Consider the following 12,145-nt stretch of genomic DNA (forward strand, 5'->3'; position numbering starts at 1 on the left):
CTGTAGCAGAAAGACTCTCTCATATGCAAATGTAAGTGTACAATTACCATCGCATACATTACTATTTTAGTTAATTACCAATCCAGCCTTTGGTTTTTGAAAGATTTGCTTTGGACCTCACCGTATCAAAACATCGGCAACACTTTGAAATTATCAAGAAAAACTGGGACATTTTAGTCACCGTAAAAATGGGCAAAATATCATGAAAATTTCGAGGTATTGCAATATTCTCACCTATCCAAAGCACGATATTTATGTTTATATCGGCATATTATTATTATTACGATCAAAACTATTTTTTTGTAATTTTATATTTCTAATTTATTTATTTATTGTTAAATTTTTTTCGACAATAAGTTTTTCCATTCACGTTCTTTGTTAAAATCACGAGTTCCAAACGGATCGGTATGAGCCGGATTGAATTTGGTTTAAAATGCATACACTATATCCAAGTCCAGGATTGGATTTGGATGATATCCGATTAGGTGTGAATATGATGAAATCCAGATCCTCCAAAATATATATGATAATGTTGAATCCAGTAAAAATGACTTGATTGCATGTAAAAAATACAATTAGGTTGGATTTGATCGGAATTGGAACATCAAATTAAGACCTTGACGTAAATAGACCAGACTATTTTGGTCTGGATCTGAACTGGATATGGATACACTGGATTGGATAAATGGTCAAAACCGGGTTCGATCCAGGCTGGATATCTCACAGATTTGCACCGCTCGTAACAAGGGAACATTATCACATATAACAGATGGGTGAAACCACACCACCTAAGTAGAGATGCGAATGGGTTGGATCCAGAATGGAGGTTTTGCAATTTTTGGCTTTATGGATCTGACACGTTTGCATCCCTACATCCAAGTCCATATGTAACCCTTACATTTAGAAAATAAATAATTATTCAAACTTGAATGTAAATGTAAGGGTTATATAAGTCAAGACTTTGGATATGATACATGTGGATCCAAGTCTCATTCCAATGTGGTGCACTGTACCTTAACCAGGCCCACCTTGGAGGGGGATGGATCTTGATGGTTACATTTGATCGTAGGTCCACGTGATTTGTCTATGGGGAGTAGGTGATATCTGAAGCCAAAAGGACGGGTACAGTCAAAATTTCAAGTAGGAGTGGAAATGGATCTGATATGGACTAGATCTTGACGGATATAAATCCAAATCTAAAATCTATGAAATAGATCTTCCAGATATAAATCCTAATAAGATCTGATGAAGTAGAGTTGAATTGGGACCTCAGTTCTAAACGTTCTAGTTGGATGAATCTGAATCCAATCTGATTACACGTTCAGATCCTATTTTGAGATCTATATTGGAGATTCCAGGGGCCATATTCGGATCAGAGGTTCAAATGAACCCAATCCGCTTGCACCTCTAGTTATGTGAACTTTACAAAAAATGGATTGGATCAAGGTCGGCCCGAACCAAAGTAAAGCCCTAGGACCTTTAACCAGAAGCAAGATTCATCCACTCTTTACTTGCAAGGGTTGCAGGGTGGCTGGTTATTACAAGCATGGATCCTGAGCCAGGTCCAAAAAAAAGGCTAGGCCATAGGTCCAACCAGGCGTAGATCCAAAGTGGAGTCATAGTTAGCGCTGTGAATGTGCTGGATCCACTCTGGGCTTTGGTATGGCCCTCTCAGGTTCGGGCCTTAAGCACACCTTGTCGGGTATGACCCAGGTCTTGTCAGGTGTAACATTACTGGATCCCTTTCCAAGCAGGTAAGTTCTGACTGGTACTAACCAAACCACACTCTATTTGGTAAAATTGTCATTTATGAAATAGAAAAAGGGTAAAGGGTAGCTGGATTGGGATCTAAGCTACAATCCAAATCAGGTAAATTTGTTGGTCCCTACTGACTCGACCCAATGAATTTACCTGGCATGCTTGAGTAAGGTTGTAATCTGTTTCCCATTGGGTTGGAATCGGGTCAGGTTGGGTAAAACCAGACTGGTTGAAAACATATCCAAGGTGCAAAATGATAAAAGTAAATCACGGGTTTTCTAAAGAAATACACCTGAGATTGGACCCGAACTGCAACCTATTCGCAATAACACCTATGGGATTTATTCGGATCAGCACAGGTGAGTCTGGGCATGTCTGGTTGGGTCCAGTTCTCAACATGGGCCGAGTCAAGTCAACCTATAAAGCTGTGGGTCTGCTCAGGCATTTTGCGAGCCAATTTGGAGCTACTGGATCGGGCTTGCAGAAAACCCATTTTGGCAAAACCTTGCACGCTAATGAAGTTAATTTTAAGATCCATACCAGACAGACCGGCCCAACAGATCTAATGGACTCATTTTGGAGTTGGTTCAAACCCAATATTTTGGCCCAATTTCCCCATGCTGCTAGACCTAACCTTCATGTCTGTTTAGTGAATGGGATGCTGTTCGTGAAACACCTACGTCAATTTATAAATCTTCCATATCCATCTAGAAGAATCCATATCTAACCCATTCATATTTTGTGATATAATACAATATTAGATAGTAAGAGTTGGGTATGGATTCCGTTCAGATTTGAATTGCTCTTATGAGAACCATATCCGTTTTCTTACAAAACCAATTATAACATTGCAAATCAAAGCCACTTTTTTTTTATATTTACACAGAGAAACCACTCCCAGGATCAGAGACCTAGCTGCGCTGGCTTCGGTCACTGGCAGCATAAAACTCCATGAACTTATCCCTTGCCCCACCCTTAAGTTTTCCCAACTTTCAGAAACCTTCCAATCTTTTGCCACCTTTAAACAAACACCACCATTTTTCTAACACCCTTGGTTTAATCATGTATTAATGGTTGATTATAAAGTCAAAAGTACACTCAATGTTGTCCCAAGACATGCAAATGGATGGGATCAAGATCAGCTAAATATATAGGAAAGTAGGATCCGAATTGGGTTTAAACAACCAAAAAATCATAAAAGTGGCATACTGGATCTAGTCCGTAGGCGTCTGCCTGTCCCATATTTTAGATGGGCCAGCCTGGCCCCGTGAGACAATTTGATGAGCCAACGGGTCGTTGACCGGGTTGAACATTGCTGGATAATGAGTTGAAAGGTTGGAACTAGTAAGCCAGTAAGTTGCTCAGAATTGGGTTGGAACCAAAAATCATAAAAGCGGCATACTGGATCTGGTCCGTTTGCGTCTACTTGTCCCATATTTTAGATGGGACAGCCTGGCCCGGTGAGTCAATTTGATGGGCCAACAGGCCATTGACCGGGCTGAACATTGTTGGATAATGAGTTGAAAGGTTGGAACTAGTAAACCGGTAAGTTGCTCAATAATGCATTTCTATTTGCCATCAACCACTTGGTAGACGAACAAACTTTTCAACAGAAAGGAGGATGTTTTAGCAATTAATAATGCTACAAATAATTGTTACAAAAGAATCATTATATAATAAAGTAGAAACAGGGAGCAAAGAAGCTGAAGCATTAATTTAGGATCACTTGGACAGCCACAAACAGGAATCTGCAGGCAGTGATAAAAAGAAAATGGTGTATGAACCTCTTTGGGCTTTCTAGTCCAAGCCCTCGCTCTCTTCTTAAATCAATCCACAGACATGATGCTTTGGATGACTCGCCTGAAATCGGTTTGCTCATTGTTGACGAGCTTCGCATTGCGAGAGTTTTGCAAACTTGTGATGGAAACTCTGCTGGAATATCATGTTGGTGTGAAGAGTTTTCATTTCTTGCCAAATATGCCAAAGAGTGACTTAATGGCCTTGATTGCACTCTCATTGATGAAGGATTCATCAAACTTTTCCATTAGCTGTTCAAACTCTTCTGAACCTCTTAAATTTGCAAGATCAGGGTCTGAACGGATGGTCTGTAAAAGAACAAAAACTGACAAGGTTAGGGATGAAGGTGATGGCCATGTTATCTTGGAGGTTTACTTCATACATCAGCAATAATTAACAGCATTAGCTTAAGATTAATATTCAGATTCTAACCAACAGTTGGCCTTTCATGCAACAAATTTGGCTCTATATTTAGCCTAAAACCAAATATATTGTCATGCTTAAATTTAATTGGTATCAAATAAGGGAATACATATAATTTACTGCATACCATTAACAACCAAGATTGATTGCAAGTGATTAATTTTGTACCTTGAAATCTTCATAGCCTGCCCGCATGGCATCCTCAAGTGCAGATAGACCAGCTTGCACCTGTAGAAGATTACAAAGAAAGTACCATTTGTTATGAATGATGGACTTCTCATGATAAATACAATCTACTTGGAACATCTTTTCATACTTCATATAGAATCATGCTAGAATGTTTCTATTACACACATTTCATTTATGTAACCAGAGTAGCACCTTGATACAACTCTCTCATGGGTTCCCTCTTGTGCGCTTGTGCTTGTATCATTGAAATTTTAACCTTCTCACGCACCTTTGGATTCAGCAGGGCATTGAAGAACCAGATAGGAACCAAACATGACTATCAGATTCTATCCTACAGCTTCAAGACCATATTGACCTAATGGTGACAGCAGCATTTGAAATAGAAAACCAGACCAACCAAAACGTATAGATGACACAGTTAGTCAGAATCAGCTGCATGGGCTGATTCCTATAGGCTATAGCTTGACCCGGAACAAGTACCCCTGATTGGAATAAGGTGGTGCAAACATATGTTATGATTCCTTATTCAGGATTATGTTGCTTTCAGCTATGTCACATGGATACTCCATTTTTACTTCAGTACCATAACGACTTGTGTATTGGTTGTATCGAAAAATTTCATAAAAAGCCTAATCTACAGCCACATCCATGTAATATAGGCTTTCAGATGTACAAATATTCAACCATTGAATATTTCACTATTTCATTCTGTTGTGCTCTACTAAGTGATCTTTATGCAGCATACAGGATACTGTTACTATAACAACCCATATTTTGAAAAAGAACAAGATTAAGCTGATGCAAGCATAGGCCCCGGGGGTAGGGGTCCTAGCCTCGGAGTTTTACGCTGCCGACATGACGACCGTAGGTATGGCAGGTTGAGCCAGCACGACCAGGTCTTCGTGCCAGGTGTGGTTTCTTCGGGTTATAAATCCAAAAAAAAAAAAAGCTGATGCAGGCAAGCTGTTCAGGGTTATGAAGTGGCTAGCAAAATGGGGAGACAAAAAGAAAAAGAAAAAGAAACTGCACAATCCTATCAAAAGAATATTCCTCATACAATGGAAGCAATTTCACATTTCTTTTTGAACATACCTGATTAAGTTTAGAATAACAGCAGGCAACATTGTAACTTGCTATAGAAGATTCATTGGCTTCAGGTTTGGACCCCAAAACAGACTCAAACTTTTCCAATGCTGCTTCATATTTCCCATCCCTGTTTTAAATAATTCATGTTCATTAATAGAACTTCTGAGATTCATAAATTTCAATCTCATACATTAATGTTAGCACGAAAATGAACTCCATCAAGGCTGTCATTTTGAAAATTCAGAAAATTATGTTGCCTTCTTGCTCCAATACTGAACCAAACAACAAGAATTTGATAATAAATATTTCATGCATAAATGCAGCGGTGAAGCTTTTCATTGCATGATATCAGTGTGGAACCCAAGGCCCTCAAACAGCTTGTAGCACAAACAGTGCAGCCAAAGCTGAGTCCTCATTGGGCCTGGGCAAGCTTCTGATGACTCTGACCAGCCTGGTCCACTGAAGCATCAGTTGTGCCCACCACTGAAACCAAACTAAATTAGTTACAACTGCCAACCCATTAGTTATAAAGCAGACATGTAACAAAAACTAAAATGCTTCCACTTGTTATGAAAATCATTCCTGTAGTGAAGACACAGTGAAAACACAAATTTGCATTAATCAGTCATTTATCTAAGCCTTAATTTTAAAGGATCTGCAGACACTAGAATCAGAGAAGAGTTACCTGCAGGTCCAGTCTGAAACTTCTGAATGGATTGCAGAGTAGATTCTATAAGTCAGGCATGCCTTGAAGAGAGAGGGTCCTTACCACATGTCTTGGTTTATTAGATGTATTACCGAATGCATAACCATAGAAGAAACCAATTAAACAAGCAATGGTGCATCTAGAAGCCTATACTTCATGCATATGCTGCATAATTCAGTGATCTTTTACTAACATACAAGCTTCCTAACTATCATACCGCCTTAAAAATAAATGGAGAAACCTTTAGTTAAAACATACACTCTCCACGTGTGTATGCAGGATTGTAAAGCTAAAGTTTAGATAAATAGCTAAATTTTGGAACTGAAAGTAAAACTGTAAAAAGCTACAAGTACAACTATAGTTACAGACGAGCAACTATAAGGCAAGAACACAGGTCAGGATTTACTTGTAAAGTTTTAGACCCTCTCGAAGTTCCCTTTCTCTGCGCTCATTTTGCTCCATCCTCTTTAGGTAGTTTTGCATCTGCAAAATTATTCAAGATTCACAAATTGAATGAGTAAATACTGGACAATGGAAATTACACAGAATACCTTTAAAAAAAAGAAGAAAAACAATCTATATACATATACACACATACAAGAAAAATAAAAATATGCCGCATGAGGCAAAAGCTTATAGATATTAGCTAGAAAGGGGAGAAAAAACAAGTGGTGCTTTGTCCTTTTTTTGGGATAGGCAAGCTGGGAGATACCCCCCATGGTCTTCAAACCCAAGACACAAAGAGGCTAATGTACTAAAAATAGAAAAAGATACGATAGAAACTTGAAACTGCAGAATCGCACCAAAATAAGTGATTAAAAGGAGATGAATAGACAATAGAAAGGAAACTGAAAGTTCGCCATACCACCTACTTGGATTTCCCTAACCCTGTCGCTGATAACACCTGAGTTTCTTTCGGCTCTGATGATCTCTTTCTCCGTAAGCTCAGCAAATTCAACCTTCCCTAGGAACATGTAAGCACAATGAAAATGATAAGTGCAAATCACAAAAATCATGAAGTACATAGATTTTTTACACATCATGCGCATGGAATTTTGGTTTAGGAAGAGGGAGTCTCACCTAGTAACATTTAAAAGTGGGGTTAATACGAGTCAGATAGATTTTTTCCTACTTAGAAAGAGAGATAGGGGTTGTTGCATCGATTGTAAGGTTATACCAGGAGAAAGTGTAGCTACACAACATAGAGTCTTAATTTTAGATCTTAGAATTAGACAATGCCGCAAAAGGGATAGACATAGGATAGATCCTAGAATTAAGTGGTGGGCACTGAAAGGAGCTAAACAAGGAATGTTTGTAGAGCAGGTAGTTAAGGAAGTTGATTGGTGTCTCGAGGAGGATTCAGAATCAATGTGGAATAAGATAGCGGGTGGTATGAGAAAAGTAGCTAAGGAGGTATTGGGTGAGTCTAAAGGCGGTGCACCACTAGGTAAGGATACATCATGGTGGAACGAGGATGTCAAATTAGCTATTAAGGTTAAAAGAGAGTGTTATAGAAATCTAAGTAAGAGTCGTGATAATGAGAATTTGGAGAAGTATATGATAGCAAAGAAGGAAGCTAAAAAAGTTGTTCGAAACGCGAGGGCTAAGGTATATAAGGAGGTTTATGACAAGTTGGATACCAAAGAAGGCGAGAAGGATATTTATAGGCTTGCAAAGATGAGAGATAGGAAATCGAAGGATTTGGGTATGGTTAGATGTATCAAAGATGAAACGCAAAGGGTTTTAGTCAAAGATGAGGAGATTAAGGAGAGATGGAAAGATTATTTTGATAAGCTATTTAATGATAGTCATGCTCAAGATCTTGGAGACTTCTCCATTCCTTTTCATGAGATAAATCGTGACTTCATGCGCAAGATTCAAAAGAAAGAAATTGCAGAGGCTTTGAAGAAAATGAAATCAAGAAGGGCAGTTGGCCCAGATGGTATACCTATCGAGGCTTGGAAATGCTTGGGAGAGAAAGGTTTAGAATGGTTGACAAATCTTTTTAACTTGATTTGGCGAACAAATAAGATGCCTAATGAGTGGAGGAAGAGTACTTTGGTGCCTTTATATAAGAATAAGGGTGATATACAAGATTGCACAAACTATCGTGGTATAAAACTCATGAGTCATACTATGAAACTTTGGGAGAGGGTGATTGAGTCTAGGTTGAGGAAGGTTGTCATGATATCGGAGAATCAATTTGGTTTTATGCCTGGAAGATCAACTATGGAAGCTATACATCTTCTTAGACAACTTATTGAAAGATATAGAGAGAGGAACAAAGATTTGCATATGGTTTTTATTGATTTAGAGAAGGCATACGATAGAGTACCTAGGGACGTTCTCTGGTGGACAATGATGAAGAAAGGTGTTTCTCTCAAGTACATTAGTATAATTAAAGATATGTATGAAGGAGTAGTAACCAATGTCCGCACTTGTGGAGGGGTGACAACCAATTTTCCGATAACGGTTGGGTTACATCAAGGATCTGCTTTAAGCCCTTTCCTATTTGCGATAGTGATGGATGAGCTTACGAGATCAATTCAAGAAAATGTACCGTGGTGTATGTTGTTTGCTGATGATATTGTTTTGATTGATGAGTCTAGAGCTGGGGTTAATGCTAAGTTAGAATTATGGAGACAGACATTGGAAGCTAGAGGTTTTAAGTTGAGTAAGAGTAAGACTGAATATATGGAATGTCGGTTTAGTAAGCAATGAAGTAGTGATGGGAGTGTAGTGAAGCTTGGTGAGCAAGATATACCGGTGAATGATTATTTCAAATATTTGGGATCCATCATTCAAAAGTATGGAGAAATTGATGGAGATGTAAATCATAGGATAAAGGTTGGGTGGATGAAATGGAAAAGTGCTACTGGAGTGCTGTGCGATCGTAGAATGCCATCGCGGTTGAAGGGAAAGTTTTATAGGACGACTATTAGACCCGCTTTACTATATGGTACGGAATGTTGGGCTGCCAAGAGACATCATATTCAAAAAATGAGTGTAGCTGAGATGCAGATGCTTAGATGGATGTGTGGAAATACAATAAAAGATAAGATTCGGAACGAAGAGATACGTAAGAAGGTAGGTGTTGCACCCATTGAAAATAAGATGCGAGAGAATCGTTTACGGTGGTTTGGACATATTCGGCGAAGGCCTAATGATGCTCCAGTTAGAAGGTTGGAGAAATGGGAAAATATATTAGTTAAAAGAGGTCGGGGTAGGCCTAGGAAGACTTGGATGGAGATGATAGGAAAGGATATGAATGCTTTGAACCTCACCGAGGACATGGCGTTGGATAGAAATGATTGGAGGAAAAGGATTCATGTGGAAGACCCAAAATGAATTTCTTTTTTGGTTCATATCGCTGACCCCAATTGTTTTGGGATGAAGGCGTAGTTGTTGTTGTTGTTGTATGCGCATGGAATTTTGGCAGAAAAAATAACCAATAAAACAGACATATGAGAGAGTGATTCTGAATCTGAACCTTAAATATGATTTTTCACATCAAGAATTAGTGAATAAAGATTTTTAAGGACACTAATTTCTTTTAAGGATGGTACCAAGTTGAGAAAACAAATAAACAGATATCAACGAAAAAAAAGGGCTGCAAGCCTTACATAGCAAAAATCAGAAATTAGTGAATAAGATTTTTATGGGCATTGGAAAGATTTTAAGGGAGATACCAATTCGGGGTAACATTACAACCATCAGATAAGATCATGCATAAACACTAAAATCAGATGGACGGTATCTGTATACTAACCATATCTTTTTTGCATTTTCATCAGCAAAGGTCCAATTCTCTGACGGATTGTGTACATTGTACGCCCATATTCAGCGGCGGGCCATATTTCAGTACCAAATACAGCGCTGGAGAATACATTTGAATACTAGTTAGAAGTAGAAACACAACCACCATAGGCTGCTAGGCATGAGTGCATGTGCCTTTCTTTCTTTCCAAATATGAAACACATCCAAGAGACACTAGACATCTATTTTATATTCTCAACAAGTATATGTAAGCATGAATGGTGATACCTACGCCTTACACAACCACGACCCAAGTAACGTTTTTGCGTCCTAATACATAAATATTGAGAAAATTTGATACTGATATATACCTGAATGCTGAATTCCACACTACCATTCATCATTTTCAAGTTTTAGAAGTGGAAAACTACCACTCTACGAAGAAATCAACACCCAAAATTGAGATATTTGAGTGCACCGCGCAAAAGTGAAAAACTATACACCAAAATTGGAGAAGTATGTGAAATTCACACAACCTTTTGACACCAACTGTATGGAGAGAGGGAATTGCGAGCGGACCTGGTAGCAAGCACCTTGTCCCCGACGGTGAACAACCCCGACTTATCGGCGGAGCCACCGGGCGCGATAGCATCGATGTAGGTTCCACCATCCGAACCTTTGACGAACTTCAACCCGTAGGGCTTCTCCAATTCGACCTCGTACTCTTCGAATTCCTCCTCCGTGGAAGGTTCGGCGTCGGTGGCCGCGGCGCGAGCCGTGAGATTCGGACATTGGGCGAGATGGGTGAGGGAGGAATGGGTTGAGAATCGAAGTGGGGAGGAGAATCTGATGGAGGGGCGTTGGCTATTGAAGGGGAGAGATGGGTGGTGATTGTTGGGCCTGGTAACGGTGGAGGGGGAAGAAGGGGAGCAGAGGGAGGGGGCGGTGAGGGAGAGAGACATGGTGGCGTGTGGAGCGCGAGATGAGGGGATCGAAGGGCTAGGAATCGGAAGAGTCCATTTGGTGGTGGGATGGAGGGAGGGAGGTGATGGTGATGTTGATGATGGGTGGTGGGGAGGAGGGAGGCATCTCTCCCGGCAGATGACATCTTTGTGGATCCTTGTGGCTATGGTTTGCCGTGGGATCCTCTCTCTCTCATTCTCTTTCCATGTATATATAGGGAGGGCATTGTCAGTGGCTCGGGCCGATCTTTAGGAACAGGCGCAGAGCTCCACTAAGTGAAAAATGCATCGATTCTAAAAACTTATGGTATGCGTTAGTTTGATCGGTGATGTGGATGATATCACAATATGTGATAAGCATAGTACAAATATGAAGCATTTGGTTAAGAAGTGTCACCGATCAGAGGATGTTGTTTTTGGGACCTCTTAACTTACAAGAGTTTCTCAACTTGCAAGAGTTTTCTCATGCATAGCGGTGGGATGCACGAGAGTGAATATGGGTTAGGGCTAATTTCTTTAAGAATCACCTTGGGTGGTTTCAACCCAGTATGGTGACTCAGGGTTAGGCGAGTGAATGCTTAGGTACCAGCGAATGAGTCTAAATGATGCTCTTCGCTATGATATTCAATCATCGGCTAGTCTTTGGACTGAGGGCCACAAGGTCTTGTTCTTTCGGTGACAAAGTTTTGGTGTGTCGTGTGCATGAAGTCACAATACGCTTCATGGCACGCAAAGCTAAGGCAAAGTTTGTGTCGCTTTCGAAAGTGATAACTGGTATGAGACGACTATGAACTAAACGACATGAATTACATGGAATGTGCATCTGAAAATGCGCTTGATCAACTTTTGCTAAGCAGTTGTGCACGGGGTATACACAGGGCCAATGAAAATGATTCAGTACATGGAAGGTGTTGGTACGCGGCCTTTGGCCATTAGGCTGGCCAGCTTAGACAGCTTGGCGCATCGCGGGTTTACGAAACATTCGATGCCCGTGACAGAGCGATAGATAGGCTTGTGGCGGTAAGGAATGACCATTGTGTCGCACTGACTTATTGAAAAAAGTAAGGATGTGACAAATTGATATCAGAGCAGAAAGATTTATGAAAACCGTGTTCTTCATTGTGTGCGACACTGAAGAGGATAGTGATGGTTTATCTTGGTTACGTAATTTTGCACAGTTGAAGTGTGATTGACCGAGCACAGAAGCAAGATATTGACATGATGGTATAAGACATTTTGTCGATGATAAGCATAAGTGTAAGGTTGTTGTTCAGTTGGCTAAGAAAACGTAGATAAACCAAAGATTTCTACCAATTGTGTGTTAAGCTCACAGGTAGAACGTGATGTTTGCCTTGTACATGCAGAGAATGCACGTTGAATTCGGCTAGATGGATTTGCACCTTTGGGCATGAGAAACTCAACCAAACTTCTAGATTCTCTCCCAAGATTATGGGTTAGCGGAGTGCCC

The 12,145-nt window shown here is 40.0% G+C and overlaps 1 protein-coding gene across 1 annotated transcript; it reads right to left on the minus strand.

Moving 5' to 3' along the window:
* Positions 1–3,308: 3,308 nt before the first annotated feature.
* On the minus strand, positions 3,309–10,870 carry LOC149830680 (protein MET1, chloroplastic-like). Its single transcript, XM_090016697.1, has 7 exons — positions 10,295–10,870; positions 9,729–9,835; positions 6,832–6,923; positions 6,366–6,442; positions 5,260–5,380; positions 4,147–4,206; positions 3,309–3,863 (listed from the first exon to the last, which is right to left on the minus strand). The coding sequence occupies exons 1-7, from the start codon at positions 10,675–10,677 to the stop codon at positions 3,720–3,722; spliced, it is 984 nt and encodes a 327-aa protein (XP_089872823.1). The 5' UTR covers positions 10,678–10,870; the 3' UTR covers positions 3,309–3,719.
* Positions 10,871–12,145: the final 1,275 nt, after the last annotated feature.

This window comes from Nuphar pumila, chromosome 8 (assembly GCF_984573655.1).
Source record: "Nuphar pumila chromosome 8, dmNupPumi1.hap1.1, whole genome shotgun sequence".
In the NCBI taxonomy this organism is placed as follows: Eukaryota; Viridiplantae; Streptophyta; class Magnoliopsida; order Nymphaeales; family Nymphaeaceae; genus Nuphar; species Nuphar pumila.